At 42.9% G+C, this 21,788-nt stretch overlaps 1 protein-coding gene across 1 annotated transcript in view; it reads left to right on the top strand.

Moving 5' to 3' along the window:
• The window catches only part of LOC146817844 (G protein-coupled receptor family C group 6 member A-like), a 266,256-nt gene that overhangs the window by 186,838 nt on the left and 57,630 nt on the right, over window positions 1-21,788 (top strand). The window contains exon 4 of the mRNA XM_085611306.1: window positions 19,750-19,965. Within this exon, the coding sequence (XP_085467432.1) occupies window positions 19,750-19,965 (216 nt within the window). The remainder of the gene's footprint in view (window positions 1-19,749; window positions 19,966-21,788) is intronic.

Consider the following 21,788-nt stretch of genomic DNA (forward strand, 5'->3'; position numbering starts at 1 on the left):
TATTCATACAGCATTCGTGGGTTCATTTGATTCAGTGGGCTATACTTGGATAATTTCGGGACTACTTGGTACATGGCTTTGATAAAAACAGGGGCCTAATTGGACTATATTTTTAGAACATTTGCGGTGATCCCATTGTAACGGTAACAATTAAGTAACTGGAAAAGATTTTTAAAAATGGGCAAGCAAACCTGTATTGATAAGAAACAACCAGTTCCCCCGAAACCTAAACCTAAAATCCAACCCACCTCCATTGATAAGATGCTGGAGAGAGCAATAGGAGTGGTGGCAACTGAAATTGAACGGACTGAGAGATGGCTATCACTCACTCCAAATTTGGACCTCCCTTTACAGATCTGGATACATCACAAGCTTCACAAGCCTCCGGCCTATTAACTAGCAACACCCCTATGGCCTCGATATCTACTGATGACGCGCTCATTGCTGAACCACACATGGAGGCGATTCGCCCGCACCAAGTGAAGAAAGTAATAGAAGAAATTATGGACGATAAAGATAGTAGGGAAGGGTGTCTGTCCTGTAGAACTGAAAAGGGTAAGGAACAACCGGCATGAGTTACAAATTTAGTGGTGGATTTACAATTTCAAGTAAGGGCCATTAAAAGGGATGAACTTAAAATACTGATAGAAAGGGTTGATAAGCTGACCACGCTGTTAGAGGCTAGGGTAGGGGTCACTAATGGAAGAGAAGGAATTTGTAGTGGTAATGTACTACAAGATACACACAATACTAGTAAGGCTGCCACATGCTCATCCCAGAATAGACCCCTACCCTCCACCGCTAATGATCAAGCAAGGCAGTGTATTGCAGCCCCTAGCAGGGCAAATCCAGCATCTGTCCCTCTACAGAACAGTGGGCCACAGCAAGAAAGTCGACAGCGGGAGAGGGCAAGATCCATTAAAATTGCTGAAACCCTTAATTCACCACCGTGCATTAATCTACCACCAACCTCAACCCCCTATGTTGTTATCTTATCAGGCATCCCCGAGCTTGGGAGGGGGCAAAAAGAATCACACCAGGAACTAAATAATAAATGCATGTTCTGGTTAGTTGACAACAAGCAATTTCATTACGAGGATTATGGGGAAATTTTACCGACCCGTCGAGTAGGTTGGGTGGGCAGGAGACCCAAGGTTTTACAGGGAGACTGTGTAGTTATTAATTTTAGAAATCCATCAGTTGGCCGAGCAATCCTAACCTGGGAGGCCTGGACACAGGAGGGGACTATAAGAGCTGTCCCACTGGGTTATTTTTATCCCCTTCGGGGCCCACAACACTGTAGAGATGGATGGGAAGGGAGGCCTCTTAATCAAAATTATCAAACAGATACTTTGGGATTCCAACTGCCAAGGCAACCACTCTTCACTATTCCTACAACTAATAGATTCGGGGTCCTTGAAGGAGTGGATTGATTTGTACCCAAGGGGTGCGGGGTGAAGGAAAATACATACCAAGCAGGAGTGACCACAGATCAGTGCATGACAGCATTAGAGGGTGAGCCCAGAGGGAGACAGAGAGGGACAGAAAGAGGCAATAAGTTAGAATCCGAATTTAATGCTGGTATGCAAGGTATGGCATTTCCCACTATAATATAATAATCCCAGTCTTCAAAAAGGGTTCCTCGATGTTGCCCACAAATTATAGGCCTATAAACCTTATTGACATCAGCCAAAAAATCTTTGCACGTGTATTGCTACACCATCTGCAGAGCTGGATGGAGGAACATAAAGTTCTTAGTCTATTTCAAGCAGGGTTCAGAGAAAAAATGTCCACTTTAGACCAGATCTTTAGGCAACAATTATTACACTGGAAGACCATGGCGTCGATTACGATCCAGTAAAAACCGGGTACGAACCGTCGGTCGGAGCGTATTCTCCGTCCGACTCGTACCCGGTTGTAAAACATTACAAACATGGAATTACGATTCGCACGGAAACACCATTTCCGTACGAATCGTAAAAAACACCGACCGACGAAAACATGCATACGAATGTGATCCGGGAATGCTGCGACGTGACGTCGGGACGCTTCCAGGCAGCGTTTCACGACCCAGGAAGTACGATTCGAACCGACAGCAGTCCGGACGGCAATATTTTCACGGCACCCAAAAAGTGCCGGAAAGCGAAGTACGGCGCGAAACGACCAGAGTAGGTGGCCCGGTAAGCGCCGTACCCCCCCCCCAGCCCCTGTACGTTCGAGTCGACCCCCCCAGCCCCCGTACGTTCGAGTCGACCCCCCCCAGCCCCCGTGCGTACCCCCAGTGCGTAGCGCTGGGGGTACGCACCGTACATACACGGGTGGGGGTACGACTCGAACGTACACGGGTGTACATACACGGGGGGTATGACACGTACAGTTCGACACGTACTCGGGTGTACATACACGGGGGGTTCGACACGTACAGTTCGACACGTACTCGGGTGTACATACACGGGGGTCGACTCGAACGTACGGGGGCTCGACTCGAACGTACAGGGGCTGGGGGGGTTCGGCGCGTACATACGGGGGCTGGGGGGGGTTCGGCACGTACCGGGCACCTGTTTGGACGTCTCCATTGTTTGCTATAGGAGTTCGGTGCGGACGGTCTTTTAACCATACGGTTGTGAAATCGGACGCCCGGGACGGACCGTACTTGCACGGTCGGACTTCGCTTTTCACGTTTGTACGGTAAATCGTCCGAGGACGTGTCGGACACTTTTTCCGACCCGAGGACGTGTGGGGAATTATTCCCAATGCGACTCGTATGGGCTTTTTACCATGCGAATCGTGATTGCCAGTTTGTACGGCACTTGTACGATTCGTACGGTAAAAAGACCGGATACGAGTCGTACAGGAATTTTTTTTACCGGATCGTAATCGGCACCCATGTGTATAGAGGGTGGCAGCCTCTATCTAATTTTTGTAGACCTAAAATCTGCATTCGACCTGGTCCCAAGAGAAAAGTTGTGGGCAGTCCTGGTAGAGATGGGGGTTCCACCATATTTGTGTCAAGTAATAAAACGGCTGCATGAAGGAAACTACGCACAAATAAGATTTGGTAAGTATGGGGAACTCACTACACCCTTCCCTGTAGATAGAGTAGTAAGCCAGGGTTTAGTTCTCGCCTCGACCCTTTTTAGTCTTTTTATAAATGGGTTAGTTTATTTTTTAAATTCTTAGAAAGATTTAGACGCACCCAAGCTGGCAGCACGAAATATCCCGGCCATGATGTTTGCAGATGATACCCTGTTACTATCTAAATCGCCAATGGGTATGCAGAGGGTCTTAAATAAATGTGATGCCTTCTGCAAAAGGAAGGGGGCTTGAGATTGATCTGCAAAAAGCGAAATTTATGGTATTTAACTCAGCCAAAAGTACTTGATCAAGCCCATGGTTAGATGGTAGACCCCTAGAGAGGGTATCCACCTTTGATTATCTCGGCATTACTATTACAGAAAAAATGGACTGGGGAACACGGATTAAAAAAACTAGCCTGATGTTAGTGCAATCAACAGGGGGTTTGTCCAAGGTGTTCCGTAATTCTAGCCACAAACCAGTGGGCCCAGCAGTAGAGATATATAGGGTTCAAGCTTGAAGTGCTTCCCTATATGGAGCTGAAATTTGGGGCCATGACCGCACTGATAGTCTAACACAAACAGAAAATCTTTTTCTTAGACAATTGTTTGGTCTTCCCCGCAGCACCCCACTCATTCCGCTACGATTAGACCTGGGGGTTAGGTCAATAGCGGATGAAGCCTCTCTGAGACCCCTCTTATACTGGAGGCGCCTGTGGGTTACTCCAGAATTGTTCGAGTATAGGAAAGAACTAAGAGAGGGGATGAACCTACCAGAGGCACGGAGACTACCATGGTTTACATACGTCAGGAACACCCTTACATTGATGGGTCTGAGCAATCTTTGGGATAACCCAGAAATGACATGCCCTACTGTCCCAGGGAAAGAGCTAAAGGGTCGTTGATGGGAGAATAAACTGATCCAGCTACAGGGGAACCATTTAATAGGGAAACTCACCGTAGCTTTTTTAGAAATCAAAGACCAGTACATTTTACAGCCGCCACTTAATGACATAAAGCCGGCTGCCGCAAGGAAGCTCTATTTACAGTTTAGGCACGGGGTATTGCCACTGCGTGCTTTTACGAATAAATGGGCGGGCCTACAAACACTGGGTTGCCCGGCATGCGATTGTGTAGAAGAATCTGAATGCCACGTGTTCTTTGTCTGTACTGGCTATAAGAGAGCAAGAAAACGATGGCTGGTCCAGATATTTAGAAATTTGGGAACTAGGCATTGCTCAGAGGTCTATAGGCTACTGAAATATAACGCTAGCCTCCCATAGCTTAGTCGGTGGCAGGCTTTCTATTTTCCATGTGGTGTGCTTGAAGAGTCTTCCTAAAAATGGGCCCCAAAGATGTTGATTAAATTGGTGTATACCCTGTTCCGCTTTTTTAACTGTTTGAATTTATATGTATGTATATTTTAGCAGTATTTCAATAATATATTATATTTAAGGTATACGTCACTTGGTGATAAAGACTATCAAGAAGTAGGACTGGTGTTTAAAGGTCTACAACAACGGTTTCATTTCCTTTTTGATTGAAGTCAACTGTCCTTATATGAACTTTTTTATCTATATATAAGGTTCTGCAAATTCCCTACTATAGCTTGCACCAGCACTTTAATATAACCAATTATGCTGCTAATTTTCTTATTGACTGATATATAAGCACTTTATATAAACTTGGTATTATCATTTGATTTAAACCGAGTGTCATACTAAGTGCAGAAAAACATCTTGTTATTATAAACTGAACGTAAGTACTGCATATATAGGTAATTGCAGACCATGATACCAGGACCGACTGCAAATTAGATCTTTGTAGGCTACACTATGTACTTAGTTACAATGTAATTTGATGTCTGTATACCTTTTTTTAACTTGTTTTTTACACAAATGAGATGTGAGAATTTTGTTTAAAATGCTTTTTTGGTCATACTGATCGAAATAAAGTTTTATAAAGTAAAGCATCTCTCACGTGTCGTTTCTTTTTTGGATGCCTATTTTTCCCTGTACGGAATTATACCATTTGGTACAGCGTGTTTTTTTCTTACTGGGTACAACATTTTTCCCGGTGGAGAAAACCCTTCACCTATGCTGCACACAATTTGGGGGTGATCCATTTCCCTTGCAATCCTGAAAGGGGAGTAAATCTTCAACCTTTTCCAGGGTTGGAAAGGGTTACATTTGGCCATAAACGTACGTTTATGGCCAGAAATGGCAATGTAAACCAAGCCCAATCTTTATATTTTGTAACTATGGATTGGGATAATTACCATTGGCTTAGATTAATTCAAGCATTCCATCTATCACTTTGTTTATACTTTACATAGAGAATATAACACTGTGGAGTAGATTAGCAAACACCGATGCAGTTTACTGATGGACCACCAGGCAATGATCACTAAAAAAACTTTTAGGATTTATTTTAGTCTGCGGTAAATGGAAGCAAGTCCAGAGAAAAGAGTGCCTTTTTGGGAAGATCTGCTTCCATCTTTCACAGATTAGAAAAAAAACACAAAAACCATGCTGAATCCCTCAGCAGTCAATAGACTGCTGCAAAATTACCAGCTTGCAAGGGGCTAGTTTAAGGTTGTTTCAGGGCTATTCTGACTGCCTGACAGCAGCGAATCAGAATTGGCCTAACCAACAAACATATCTTGATTTATTGGAAGACTTGCCAGTCAGATTGCTGAAATAGAACTGTGGCTGGCCAGCCTTTAGACTATGAGTACTCACAAACATATTCCCAAGGGCCAAAATGTTTGGTTTGTGATGTGACAGAGGGCCACGTTGATGCCAGCAGGGTGGTGGTCAGGGCAGGAGGGCTGGTGTTTGTGGTACAGTGAGTTTAGGGCAAGCGAAGCATATATATCTAGTGACTGAACTGCAAAACGTGAAACCAGAAAACCTGGTATCAACCCTAGGTTTCTCTCTTTACCAAATTGTGCGATCCAAGGCAATTGTTTTAACTTTCCCTCCTTTTTCTTCATGATCACATATAGGAGGATCTCGAAATATATGACTTCAGAATGTGCGCTTTATAAAATCCTCTCCTCTGTTTGATTTAACAAATTTTAACTTTGATCATTTATAATTAAGGCTCCCGGTTTTCCGTTTAAACGGATTTTTACATACAAATAAAGACGGAAAAATATTTTGCTTCCATCTGTATTTATAAATAGAAACGGAAAAATATGACCAAATCGGATTCCGAGAATTGTTTGGCAATCCGTGATCCAGCCCAGGTTTGCCTCGCCTCGCCCCTCTTCCTGATTGCAGTGTATGCCTGCCCACTTTAACATCTGCTGGGCCATTAATCTTTGGTAGGCGCAGGAAAATGAGTGTGACCCAAAAAGATCAGAAAGACCAGTGCATAAACACATTAGGGAAATTAGGTCGCATTAGTTTTTGGATTCTTTCAGGCCTTAAAATTTAAACTTTCCTCCTTGACTGGGGGCCACATGAAAAAAACACCAACATTCCTGAGAAACAGACAGCCGGGACATATCTGTAAGCCCTTTTTTCAAGTTAAATCTTTTTTTTCACCACTGTGCGAGGAACTGTGTGGGATTACTGTATTAAAGTAAATTGATAAATTTCTACTAGGCAGTAGAAAGTAAAATAAGGCAAGTGATACACGCCTAATGTTTTCAAAACGAAGACTGATTAATTTATGGAAAATGTGTTAACATTAGCAAAGGACTTAGTTTAAAAAAATGTGAATTAAAAGCTGCCAGCTCACATGGGTGTTGTTGGATATTTTAGGCTACAGAAATGTGAGGGAAATAGTGCCCAGCAGGACTAATGCAAGGGCCTTTAATTTATTTCTGAAATGAGAGCTTGCTGCTTCAGTGGAGGTCGGTTGCTCTCTCCGCTGTGGATAGTCAACGCGCACCACAGAGCATGCTGCAGGGAGGAGCATGGAACTAACAATAAGGAGAATGAGGCATCCAATAGCTCTAATTTATCATGCAAGTAGACCGCTCTTTCATGCCAACTTTGGCCAGGTCACTGAAAGTGCACAGGTGCACTCCTCTACATTTAAATTGTGTTTGCATCTAATAATCATGGCTAGTGACAGTGTTTTCAATATTGTAACACAGCAGCAGCTCACTGATATTACTGCAAGTAATCTCTGTGACACCACTCTGACTTGTATTACAATGGCAAAGTTTTCAGATGACTGTATTGTGTTTACTTAATTTGGCGCATATAAACTTATAGCTAAACCTATAACAACCGTGTGCACTGTCTATTTAAATAAATGTGGAAACATACTAGCTGCAACGTCTTTTTTTGCTTGCGACAAAAATAAATGCAGATATATACAGATAAAATGGCATAAAAAATGGATAAATACAGACGGAAATGTTATAAAAATAAATACCATAAAACAGGGAGCCCTATTTATAATTCAAACCCAGGCCACCCAGAGGATGCACATAACAACTAACTGAACTCTCAGTTTAATATTGGCTTTGTTGTTAGGGTGGGAGGAATAATGAATGTCAAACCACAAATATAATCTGACATACTAACAGTGCTTAATTTGAGCCGGTGGTTTGCGGTGTTCAGCACCAACACTTAATTGTCAGCACCGGCCACTTGTGACAGTCTACTACAAGGTGGTGCTGTCTGGATAATGTAGAGGTGACTAGAGCAACAGTTGATTATTAATTCAATATGCAATAAAAATGACTATTACCTGTCCCCCAAGCCTTTTTTAACACTTTAGGGGCCTGAAATAGTCTGAATTGCCACACTTGTAGGAGTGTGATGATTAGTAGTTGTGTTGGTACTGTCATTGGCAGCATGGTAGGGCCAATGTGTGGTGTAAGCTGCAGTGGCCTGCTGAGGAGAGACCTGGCACCTATTTTTTTTTACAAATTAAGCTCTGCGTACTAAGGAGATACAAATCCATAAGTAATGATGATGGCACAGTGTTCAAACTGAAAGTAATGTGAACATAAGTGCTGCAATGATACACACACTAGACAAACCTGGCAGCATAAATACTGCACACAGCGCTTAGGTGTCAAATTTCATGTTGTAGACTAGCTCATAAAAATAAAATCTCTGCGTTTGGTGTTGAAAAAAGAGCAAAATAAAGTGCCGCAAAAATGCTGCAAAATTCTCATATTTTTGCCGCTAAATTTCCATATTTGGGCCGCAAAATTTGCTAATCCATACTGCAATATCCTGGGGGGTCTGTAGTGACTTTAGTGGTTTACCCTGTCAGAGACTGTGGCTGTTGTTTGAGCAGGGTTTCTACCCCACACAACCAACAACCCAATTTCTCACACATTCCCACTCTCACATCTCCATTCTTTTTTACCTCTCCAGTCTTTCCTAGCGCTTTACCGGGACCCAAATTTCTCACTCATGAAAACTAACATTACAGCAGGCATTGACAGAAAATGCAGGACAACTTCCCCATGTGACATCTAGCTACTGGTTCGGGATTTAATATGGTAGTACATACAAACACAGGAATGCGAAATTGGATTTTTCTGTAACTTGCCTCTTTCTGTGCCTGTTATATCTGTACCTTATTTTATTTAGTTCTCTAGCTTGCAGTTCTGTTGGGACCCACACCACAAAACACGGCAGTAGCATAAGATGGAGAATGAAAAAACAGAAAAATGCCTCGGTTGCAGATTGAGTATACACCCTGCACATTAGTGCCATTGATTTTTTGTTTTTCAGAATGAAAAAACCTTCTTTGCTTGCGTGCATTTCATTTTCGGAGAAAGCCTCAGCTGCGGTAGCACTTTTGCCAAAAAGATCCCTGCTGAAAAGGCAGTGATCTCTAGGCATGGTGGGCATTCATCTGCCAGGAGAGCAGAAGGGATGGCAATTGCCAGCCTAGCGGGATGCATAACCAGCCACCATACTCTAAATATCGCCCCATAAATAAGAAAATCCACTAGGACGTCTCCAATTTTAGGAGTAAAAAATTACTACTTGCCACTGCAGTTTAAAGATCTGATATAAAATGGAGGGGTGCTAAAACACAACCCTACCTTAAGCCATTATCCACATAGATTTCTCGGATAGAATGCCTTCCACATTTAGATCGACCTGTACCTGATTGTTGGTATGCAGTCGTTGAAGCTTGTACAACAACTCACTTGGAAAATTCTACAGTCAGCTTGGCCAATAGAATACTATAATTTACCCAATCGAAGGCTCGCTGAAAGTCAACAAAACAGCAACAAAGTTTTCCTACTATTGCTGTTGCCCTCCTCGCTGTACCCCAAACTACAAAACAGTGATCTATCGTGGAGTAATTAGGTTAAAAGCTTCCCTTCTCTTCTATGATCATGTCAGACCAAAAGAGGTATCCAGCAAAGATAATTTGCATGGTCATTTTGACTCTATTTTATGAATGGGCTTTGTTATTGCACCCCGCCATGAATCTGGGAATATTCCACTAAATTGGATCCATTCGAAAAAAGGATTGAGAATGTTTGCCTACTAGAGAGAACCTGAATTTTAAAGTACAGCAGCAGATCATCAGGACCTCATGCCCACAAGGGTTTCAGTTGTCGATTATTTCTCAAATTCTCCCTATCTCCGGCAATTGGTGTTATATGGGTGCGCCCCGTGAGACCTTTACTACGAATGGCTGGGGGTTAGAGATCAGGTTGTTTAAAAAGATCAGATAGAAATTCAGCCCACTGAGATTCAGAGATTTGGCTCTCCAAACTTGAAGGAGACACACGGAACTCTCTGTTTAACAAGCGCCAACCCACCAATAGGCTCACTATCGACCACCAGGAATAAAAAAATGCCAGATTGCTAGGCTGCCTGGGAAACCACAGGAAACTCTGCGCTCCGCACTCTGAGCTCTGCAGCTGCAACAGCTTCCACTTCACAATCCACCCCATCTACATTCTCTTGCTCCAGCCTTAATGATGAGTCTTTATATTTGATGGTTTATTACATTTCTCTAATTTAGAATACCTACTTCAGTCAAGAAATACTTGCTCAAAATTGATTTTCCTCATTGGTTATTCTATATATCTTACACTTGTCTCCATATGGTTGACATGTCTCCACGTGGTTGAATTATTGCTCTAAAGTCCTGCTTCCTTTGACTGCTCATGAGTTAATTTGAGATTTATGAGATAATTTGAGTCAATTTCTCAATTGGCTCGTTTGGAGTCCCTACAATTTTAAGAAGGCAGATTTGACTTTGACACATCAAAATATTCAATGATTTGTGGTACAGAGATGCCATTCATCAAAGCCTACACCCTTAGAATTTGTAAGAGACGCTGGAAGAAGCTGTGTTCCAAACTGTAAGAAGCTGGATTATTAGTTGAGGGGTAAGAGTACCATCAGAACCCCCATTCAGATGACCATGCGGAACTCAGGGGTTACTGGGCCCAACCATGGCACTTGAGGCTTTTTACTCCTGATACCCCGGGCAGCAAACTATTAGACTGTACTCAAGATTTCTCCCTCTAACTCATTAGGAATTAGTCAAAAGTGTCTATGATGCTGCAGCACTGCTAGCAGCAAGTCCCTCGTGCCTTCTCCTTGGGGGCTTCTAAGTCCAGGTCCTGCACTGCGAAGTTGGGCCACCACGATAGACGTGTCAGCATCCAGTGACGCAGGCTCTTCCATTTGAGCAGTGCTCCTGATCAGTGGACACAACAGGTAAGTTGCCCTTTTCCCTAGCGGAGGGGGGTTGCTGGTGTGATCCTCCGGCTCTTGATTGAAGTTCCAGCAAGGGTGTGATGTCCTCAGTATCTTCTTTGTGAACCTCAGGGACTTCATCGGGTGCAGATCACAGTGTGCAGGCTTGGCCTGCTGGTCACGACAGTTCTCCTTCAGTCTGGATGATGACCCAAACCCCAGGCCAAAGTCTTACCGGCAGTCCCTATTGGCATACACGGGTGCCGCGGTAACCACAATTCAGGCGCAGACTTACCTTATGCGTTCGCGCACACTACTGTGGCCCCTCCTGGCATATGGGGTCACGGATTTCACAAGTCCTGTGCACCTGGCCCTAACTCAAGGGCATATTTACTACTAAAGTGGTGATGCGTGACGTTAAGCCAAGAAGGCTAACGCCACACTCCATCACTTTAGAAACGCAGAGCTGCACCATATTTACAACAATACCCTGCGCTCTCGCTAATTTTGGCTGCCTAGCGCCAATGCTGGCATCCTTGCAGCAATGTGCAAGGGTGCCTGCATTGTGGGGAATGATTATTTATGTGCAGGAAGGTGACATTTCTTGCACTTAAACAATCTGAAATTACATTTTGTAACTTCTGTGGGTGCTGCTCAATGCAGCACACATAGAAGTTGCAAAACGTCATTTTATTTTAGAGACTCTTTATGTGCAGGAAGGGACACCTTTCTGCATATAAACAATCAGTGGCATTTTGCTGTGTCACTGTGTGCTGCACAACGCAGCACACATGGAAACAGCAAAAACAAAGAAAATGAAACATTTCTTCTTGTTGCACAAGGATAAGACCAGGTTTCCCCTGGTCTTAATTTTGGCACCGCCCCATATTTATGCCATCCTTGTAAATATGGGGCAGTGTCAAAATCAATGGGTGTTGCGGTGGAATGCCCACCACAACACTCATTGCCCTCCCCTTTCACGCTAAGTATAGCATGAAAGGGGGTCTTATTTTCAAGGCAGTGTTAAGCCGCTTTAAGTGGCTTAACGCTGCCTTGTAAATAAGGCAAAGCCCCTATCGCCACCACAAAGTGATGCTGTGGTGGCGATAGGGCCTGTAAATATCCCCTTTAGTTTACTGGTGATCTTCTTGGCCTCCGGGGTCAGAGCAGCACAGAGGTGCGTCTTGGTGCTTCCTGTCAAGCACTTCCCAAATGGCTCAGAGCAATGCAGCCCTCTCCTGACATCAGAGGGTTGAAGAACCAATACTGCACCACCTGATTGGTGCATAGCCTCACATCTCATGGAGGGAATACTTGTGCAGGGCTCCCCAATGGCCCTTGCTCTCTCAATCACTCTCCTTTTCCTCATAGGTCACACTTTGCTAGGCAAGCACTGGTGCTTCCAAGCTCCGGGACAGGTGATCTTGGTGTCCTGAGTGATGCCCACTCACCCAGTAGGCAGACTAGCAGGACTTTGCCCCCAATCCTGGTCCCAGGCCGAAGTCTTGCAGAGATTCCCCTTCTCAAATAGCTCATCTGGCTGCTTGGCAGATGACACATTTTTGGGGACTCCACTACCCCTTCTTATAATCCTTTTCTGGACGCCAAATGTGATTTAGGGTCTGAATCTACGAAATTCTACTTTGGAGTTCTGCTTCTTTTGAAGTGGGCACTTCTCTCTTCCTTCCTCATGTCTGTTACAGCAAGCATGACTCCAAAGCTGATTGACCCACAACCCAATTAATGGGAGTGACCAGATTTCATACCTGATATCAACCACAGTGATATGTGCATCAAAAGATTAATCCCAGGCTCCCAGACCTACTGTTTGTGATCAGCCCCATCTCCCTTTCTGAAATGTGTTCAGGCCCCTTGATTGTGATTTATCTCTGAACCAAGGAGCAACTTCTTGAAGTGCAAAGAAAGTGTCTCCCTTCCCTCCAGTATGTGTCCCTCCCAGCTCGCAGTAATTCAGCAATCCACAAGTCTGTCTGAGGGGATAAAATGGAACCCAGGGTCCTCTTTATTCTGCAGCCTTGCAGACACATTTACTCAGCAAACACTCACAGCACACTTTGGGGCATATTTACAAGCCCCTTCCGCCAACTTTACGCCGCCGTTGCTTCACTTCTGTGACGCAGTGGCGTCGTAAACAATACACCACGATGGGACATATTTACAATGTGACACATCTAGGGAGATGCGTCACATTGTAAAGCCCTGCGCTCCATTATACCTGCGTCAGGTATAATGAATGCAGGGTGGGCGTTCCATCGCAAAGAAGCCTCATAAAAGTGACTCAGTGAAATCTACAAGATTTCACTGAGTGACTTTTACGACGCCACTGCATCAAAACCTTGTGCCTGCTTGAAGCAGGCGTAAGGAGGGACGCAGCATGGTTGGAATAGGCATTCCTGTCCATTGCTGGAGTTGCGTTGTGCTTATGACATATCTCCAGCAATGCGTCGCCTTTCTGACAAAAGATGCATCATGCATCTGTCTGATCTTGCACCACGGTGCGCCGCATTATAAATGCGGCGCATCCATGGTGGCGCACGGCTATTTTTCCGTCACGCAAATGAACTGCCACATCTCTGCAAATATGCAGAGATGCGCCCATTCTTGTAAATTTATTTATTTATTTATTTTATTTATTTAAAGATTTGTAAAGCGCCTGGTGACCCGAAGGCATCCACGCGCTGTAAGAGCTTGAATTAGTCAAGAGGGGAGAGAGGACTTATTTTGGGAAAAGTAAAGTTTTAAGTTGCTTGCGAAAACGCAGGTAGCAAGGTTCCAACCGCAGACTGCGGGGGAGCGAGTTCCAGCGAGTGGCCGCCTTAACGGAGAAGCGACGGCCTCCAGCACGCACCCTCCTAAACCTGGGGACAGTCGCAAGTCCCTCATAATCCGAGCGTAAAGATCTCGGTGCTTTGTAAGGGGTTACCATATCTCCCAGGATCAATGGACCTTGTCCATTGAGAAGCTTGTGAGCGATACACATTGCCTTGAACTCGATCCTTTCTCGGACTGGTAACCAATGCAGAGCCTTGAGCGCAGGTCTAGCAGAGGTTCTGGAGGGGAGACCCATCAGCATCGGGGCCGCCGCGTTTTGGGTTCGTTGTAGCTTGCCCAGAGTGGCTTCCGGGGCTCCTAAATAGACAGCATTGCTGTAGTCCAATCGTGCCAGGACCAGTCCTTGAACCAGGAGTTTCCTGGATTGAAGGGGGAGCAGAGGAAGGATCTTGCGGACTGACCGCATAAGTCCGAAGCAGGTTCCCGCTGTTTTAGTCGCCTGGGTCTTCATGGAGAGGTCCGGTTCGAGCCAAACCCCAAGACTCTTGATTTCTTTCTTAGGGGCGGGAACCTCACCCATAATATCGGGCCAGACAGATGGTGGAATTGCTGACCACTTCTTCCCCATCAGCATAACTTCTGTTTTGGACCCATTAAGTTTGAGTGAGGACTCGCACATCCAGAGATGAATTTTCTGGAGGCAGTGCAGAAGATTATCTGGGCATTGCTCAAGATGAGAGAGAGAGACGACCAATTGCGTGTCGTCTGCATAGCTGCCCCTTACTGTCCAGCACTAATATCTCTAGGCTTTGTGCTCTTGCATGTACACATGCATTCAGCACACACACTCAAAATCGCATGCGCAGTCCAGTTGGAACTGGACAGTGCATTCTCTGGTTGAATAGAGAAAAGTTTCAGTAGCTTTCCTCTATTCAACCAGAGTGTGCTCATTTTAAAACACACACACTAGCAGCTCACACTCACTATGTGCATGCTGCACAACACTTCCCCCTTCATGTATTGTTCTTCACGCAAGTACACATACACCCAGCACATGCTTTTGCTGCTCACACCATGCACAGCACTAATTCTCTCATGTAATATATTCCTCTCAGGCATATACACCCAGTACATGTACTAACCAAAAATGCAATCCACAGTTCTGCTCCATCCTTGTACTGTATCCTTCCCAGGCACACATACAACTGATGCAGAGTCCCTACTCCTCCACTGCACAGCACCCCACATCTACCTGATGTAGGCCAAGGGGAAGTTAAGCACACAACAGCTAAGCTTTTTAAATGGTAAGTGAGCCTGTAGGACTCACTTCAGTAACACAGGGTAAAAAGGTCCTGTTCACAGTACTACTGATCACTGCATTGTATGCTGCCACAACTGCGCTAGTGCTGCTTAACTCTTGAGGAAGGCAGTAGTCTTCGACCAGTATGAGGGTGGCGTTTTGGGTTCCCATTCTGGTTCAACATGACTGCAATCAGTGAGACAGGCATATGTCATGGCGAACATACATGATTCATATTTGCATATGACAAAAAAGTCAGCATTAAGGATCCAGACAGCAGTACAGCTGAGCACTCTTGGCAGGGGTGCATGTCTTTTCCATGCATAGGACTTTTTTCCATCACAACTCAAGTAATAAACACAGTCCTTATCAAGGTGAACCACAAAAGTTACTCCACAAACCTAGGTTTAACCCTCTGGTAGCTCGGCACAAAAGCAGGCATGCTCAAATTAGAGGCAATGTGTAAAGTGTTATGCAGTACTCAAACAGTAATAAGTTGAAAACACAACAGTAGTAAATTCCAAACCAATTTAGAAAATGTGTGTTTAATAAATACAATGACAACAAAAATCCTATCAGTAGAACCGGAGTAATGCATTTCTAAAGTTTTAGGTGAAAATAGGAACACCTATCTTGGTTATCTGGTCATATCAGGTCAAAGTCACAAGTTCAAGTGGAAAGCAGTGGAGTGCGGAAAGGATACAGGGACCATGTTCATCCCGCTGAAGATTTTATCTTCTCAAAGTCAAAGTCCCTGGGTTCAAGGCAATTATGTCCAGCCTTCTTTCTTCAGACAGCAGAACAGTCCTTCTGAATCTTCCACAGCTCCTGGAGTGTTCTGATGAGACATTCTGAAGGTGCCACAATTATTCCTTTTGCCCACCTTTGTGTGGGCAGGAAATCCCTGGCCTACTCCAAAAATGGTTCTGGTCAGTTCTTTCTCTTCCCCTGGGTTTGGCTGCAAACTATCTTGGATGTCAAAGCCAATGTCAGGCCTGATGTCAGGTTTATTTGTGTGTACTGCAGGTAAGGTCATGTTAAGTGTAATCAGGGAACTGCACAGCTCCTCGTCAGCCATCCTGTCAGGAAGACCTTCTCTCTCTACAGCCCCTTTCCTATTGTCCCCATGTCCACAAGAAATACACAGCCCAAAACAGGAGAGCCATTCACAGTCATGTGACCCTGTACATTGGAAAAAAAGCACATTTGGTTTACGCAGAAAAATGCCAACTTTCTAACAGTGTCATTTTTAGGTTTCACCTAGGCAGCGCTTGCGCTGCCTCTTAGAGACATGCTGTATTCAGGGTATGTGAATAAAGCTCCGCCTACTTCTCGCCCATCTTTTTAATTGGCTCCTGCCTCTGTCCTTTGTAAAAGGTGGCTTCTCATTGCTTATTAGGCTTTGTAGTTCCTCCTTAGTAACTCCCTGTCTCTTTTTGTAACCTCCCATGAGAACACCCCCTAGTACATGTGTTGTTACGCCCTATGTTTTAATTACAACCTCAAGGCACTATTTTCTTAAAGCCCTTCGCTAGCACATCTCACATTTATATTAGACCTTCTATAAATTTCCCTTCATCAGCTCCACAAAGAGTACAACCTAATCCAGAATTAATATAATAATTATTTTGCCACATTTCAAAGGCACTAATTGTATATATTGATGTACTGTGATACTGTATTCCATGCAATGCATTATGGGTAGGGTGGATTTACCATATCTTCAAAGTTTATGATGCTCACTAGGGACATCTAGGAGCAGCTTGCGTTACTGCACCTACACATGTCACATATATATTAGACCTTCTATAAATGTCCCTTCATCAGCTCCACATAGAGTACAACTTAATCTGAATTAATGTAGGTGCAGCATGCAAATCCGAAATAATATAACAATTCTTTTGTCACATTACACAAGCTATTATTTGTGTATATATGGACATAGCTATTTAAATCTACTTGTGGTACCGTCTTGCATGCAATGCATTAGGAGGGTGCCATATGTAACTAAAAGTGTGATGCTCACTAGGAGCCTCTACTGCACCTACACATCTATGTTAGACCTTCTATCAATTTCCCTTCATTAGCTACATATAGAGTACAACCTAATCCAGAATTAATATAATAATTCTTTTGTATATATTGAGTGTACTGTGGTACTGTCTTCCATGCAGTGCATTATGGGTAGGGTGGATTTACCATATCTTCAAAGTTTATGATGCTCACTAGGGACATCTAGGAGCAGCTTGCGATACTACACCTACACATCTATGCTAGATCTTCTATAAATTTCCCTTCATCAGCTCCACATAGAGTACAACCTAATCCCGAATTAATATAATAATTCTATTGTCACATTTCAAAGCTACGAATTATATATATTGAATGTGGTACTGTCTTCCATGCAATGCATTACTGGTAGGGTGGATTTACCATATCTACAAAGTTTATGATGCTCACTAGGGACATCTAGGAGCAGCTTGCGGCACTGCACCTACACATCTCACATTTACATTAGACCTTCTATAAATTTCCCTTCATCAGCTCCACATAGTGTACAAGCTAATCAGAATTATATTTTTTTTCACATTTCACTATTAATTGTATGTATGGACATAGCTTTTTGAATGTACTCATGGTGCTGTTTTGCATGCAATGCATTAGGGGAGTACCATATGTGACCAAAAGTTGATGATTACTGGGGACCTCTAGGCGCAGCTTGCAATACTGCACCAATACATCTATGTTGGGCCTTCTATAAATTTCCCTTCATCAGCTCCGCATAGAGTACAACCTAATCCTGAATTAATATAATTCGTTTATCACATTTCAAAGCTACGAATTGTATATATTGCATGTACTCTGGTACTGTCTTCCGTGCAATGCATCATGGGTAGGGTGGATTTACCATATCTTCAAAGTTTACGATACTCACTAGGGACATCTAGGCACAGCTTTCAATACTGCACCTACACATCTCACATTTAGATTAGACCTTCTATAGATTTCCATTCATCAGCTCCACATAGAGTACAACCTAATCCAGAATTAATATAATAATTGTTTTGTCACATTTTAAAGCTATTAACAGGTATTTGAATGTACTTGTGGTACTGTCTTGCATGCAGTGTATTAGGGGAGTACCAGAGGTGACCAAAGGTGTGATGCTCACTAGGGACCTCTACTGCACCTACACATCTATGTTAGACCCTCTATAAATTTCCCTTCATCAGCTCCATATAGACTACAACCTAATCCAGAATTAATATAATAATTGGTTTGTCACATTTCAAAGCTATTAATTGTGTATATATTTGGACATAGCTATTTGAATGTACTCGTGGTACTGTCTTGCCTGCAATGTATTTTGTGAGTACCATATGTGACCAAACGTTTGTGATGCTCACTAGGGACCTCTAGGAGCAGCTTGCTATACTGGCAGTGCTGGTGTCTTGCTTACTAGGGACCTCTAGGAGCAGCTTGCCGTAGTGACAGTGCTGGTGCCTTGCTCACTAAGGACATCTAGGAGCAGCTTGCGGTACTGCACCTACCACATCGCACATTTATATTAGACCTTCTATACATTTTCCTTCATCATCTCCACATAGAGCACAACCTAACCTAATCCGGAATTAATATATTTCTTTTGTCACATTTCAAAGCTACTAATTTTATATATGGACATAGCTATTTGAATGTACTCATGGTACTGTCTTGCATGCAATGCATTATGGGTAGGGTGGATTTACCATATCTTCTAAGTTTATGATGCTCACAAGGGACCTCGAGGAGCAGCTTGCGGTGCTGCACCTAAACAAGCAGTGCTGGTGCTTTGCTCACTAGGAACCTCTAGGAACAGCTTGCGATACTGCACCTAGACATGCAATGCTGGTGCCTTGCTCACTAGGGAGCTCTAGGAGCAGCTTGCGGTACTGCACTGACACATACAATGCTGGTTCCTGGCTCACTATGCAATCATTTGCAATGCACTTGGTCTCGAAATACTGAAAGTATTAACTATTGGCGTTGCATTATTATTTGCAACACCAATACCTCAAACTATCAGTAATGCAAGACCGATTGCATTGCAAATGCTTGTTAGAATAGTAATTTAAAATCTGACTTTACCACTAAAGAGAAATCAAATTATAATTAAAAACTGTGGAAAAATAATTTCTCTATCTGTTTCTATACTAAAGTTATCACTTATTAAATGTAGTTAGGTAGCCCTTTGTTAGTCTATGGGAGAGATAGCCTTACCACAGTGAAAAACAAGTTGAATAATTGTTCACGGTTAGGACATATAAAACTTAAACACACCTGTCCTACATTTTAAATACCATGCACCCTGCCATATGAGTGGTAAGGGCCTACCTTAGGGGTGATATCAGAATTAAAAAGGAAGGTTTAGGCCTGGCAAGAGGTTTATTTTGCCAGGTCAAAATGCCAGTTTAAAACTGCATTAGAGGCTGCGTGACAGGTCTGAGAATTGTTTTACAGTGTTACTTTAGTGGGTGGCACTATGAGTGCTGAATCCCATTTGTAGATTTTAATTTACAGGCCCTTGGTACATGCATACTAGGGACTTATAAGTACATTACACCTGTCAGTTGTGTGTATGCCACTTTTGTCATTTTTAGGGGAGGGCGCATGAGCACTTTACCATTGGTTGGCAGGGGTAAAATGCACACAGTCCCAATGCCATCAAAAACAAGTTCAGCAAAATCAGGGTGTGAAGCCAAAAAGAATGGAGGAATACCACACTAAGAATGTCAGGTCTAACACAAACCATACTCTACTGACAGTTCTGGCCTGTATACTTGCAAGATGTTTGCACTTAATGACATTACAACAGTGCCAGAAGACTATAGAGTGAAATACAACAAAACGAAAGGTCCATCTAACAAACTGTTTGACTTTCATATTTTTGCAGCTGCTTGAAGCACTGAAAGGCCTATCATTTACTGATGGAGGAGAGGAAATCATGTTTGATTCCAAAGGAGACATTAACATTGGATATGATCTTCTATTCTGGAAAGAAAACCAGAATGGAAGTGTGGATATCATCACTGTGGCAGAATACGATTGCCAGGAAAATGTATTTATCTTCAAGGAGTGGAAAAGAACACTGGAGTTCAACTCATCAATGGTATTCACTTATATAAATTTTGTAGTGTAATCAGTCAATATTACTGTATTGAATGCTAGGTGTGATTAAACTCCCCATTCAATTTTCCATAGAGACTTATATTTGAATTTTGCCACTGACCTGACCACATCACCTTGGGGAGATTAGCCAAGATGTATTTGACGGTTTTGTCTAATGTTTGGGTCAATGGAAATTTCAAATCTTCCACCACAATAAAATGACCCTCTACACTGAGAGAAATAAGTGCAAGAGATCAACATATGCTGAACAGTTGTCCGAGAAAATTGTTTATATGCTTGGTCCTCCACCATATACAGCCGGCATTCATCTGATTTTTGTGTCCCTAAAATAGTCCTATACGACAGTGTAAATTAAGTGTTGTAGATTGACCCTAATTGAGACAAGAAACCCATTTATTAAGCCATGGATTATTAACCAGCACCTGTAGCACTGAAGCTTTATATTATATCTCTTAAAACATATTACATACACCTGTAACATACATATACTTCCAAGCACTCTGCATCTCTGTTTTCTATGATATGCCTTAGGCCAATCAAATGCCAATGTCTTTGTTTTTATACTGAAGTGGACCAAAGCCAACATAGTTAATCTAAAAGAATACAACTTAGAAAAATGATTTTTTTGTATTTATTTAGCAAAAGTTATTATTTCCCATTTAGGGACATAATTTAGTTTTGAATGATATTGGCAAATTGATTGGAATTACATCATAATACCACTGTATTGCAGAACAAATTATGCCAAATGGTTCTCCGCCCGATTTAACAAACCATCTACAAATTGGAGTTCTCCCTAATGGTCAAGTTTAAATCAGGTCTTAAGGCTTTCCCCTGAAAATGTGAACTTTAGTCAAGCTGCTAATGGTCATTTATGGAGTATGTATTGGTACCCTATTGCTCATTAAGATAACCATAATGATTTCTTACGAAATGACTAGAACTTACTCTGCACACTCCCCCTCTCCTCTATGTGAGCAGAACCCCCTAATTACAGAGTATTATTCAGGCTTCCAAATATGAGACCCACTGCTCTTTAATTCCCAAAAAGAGATATTTTTGTTGTGGGTATGGGCATCATTTCAGCACTCCCCTAATAAACCAACGGCAGCGCCCCTTCGATGGGGAGAGTATTTATCTACAACACATAATCTGAGTCCACCAAAGGTACTAAAAGTAAACAAATGTGTATGAAACATGACCCAGAGTTAAGCCAAGAATAGAACCTCATCTCTGGCCATTGAAGATATAAAGTGTGGAGTTCCGTGGCACTGGAGCCAAGGCCTATCGTCTCAAATGCCTGATGTAGCCGTATAGAAAAACTCTTCTGTGTATTCTATGTCGTCTCAGTCAGGTGTATGTAAGTGTGTAAGTGTTAGTCTATGGATCTCCCTATTCCTCCATAGCATGAAGAAGTGATGAAGTAGTGAGTGATGTGTTCTGGCTGTTATTTTAATTGAGACTGGTCATCCTTTCCCTGGTATGAGATCCAGTTTGTAATGATAGTTTGACCTGATTGTGTTCATTCATCTGTGTGAGCTTGCCACTGTGGTCCCTGCACTGTCCCTTCATATGGATTAAAGAGTGCTTTTAAGAAATAAGTGTCAGGCAGAAAGCCCCTTGAATTCTCCATTATCACCAACAAACAGCCAAGGAGGCGGACTAGGTGTCTCCATTCAAAAACATCTATTGCCTGAAAACAGCATTGGGGAAATCATTTTGTGTCATAGCTGTTTATCATTGTCATAATTTCTTATTATATCAGGTGGCCTTTCTTATTTCTTTTTTCTCTGAATGATTTTA

Source organism: Triturus cristatus, chromosome 6 (assembly GCF_964204655.1).
Source record: "Triturus cristatus chromosome 6, aTriCri1.1, whole genome shotgun sequence".
Taxonomy (NCBI): Eukaryota; Metazoa; Chordata; class Amphibia; order Caudata; family Salamandridae; genus Triturus; species Triturus cristatus.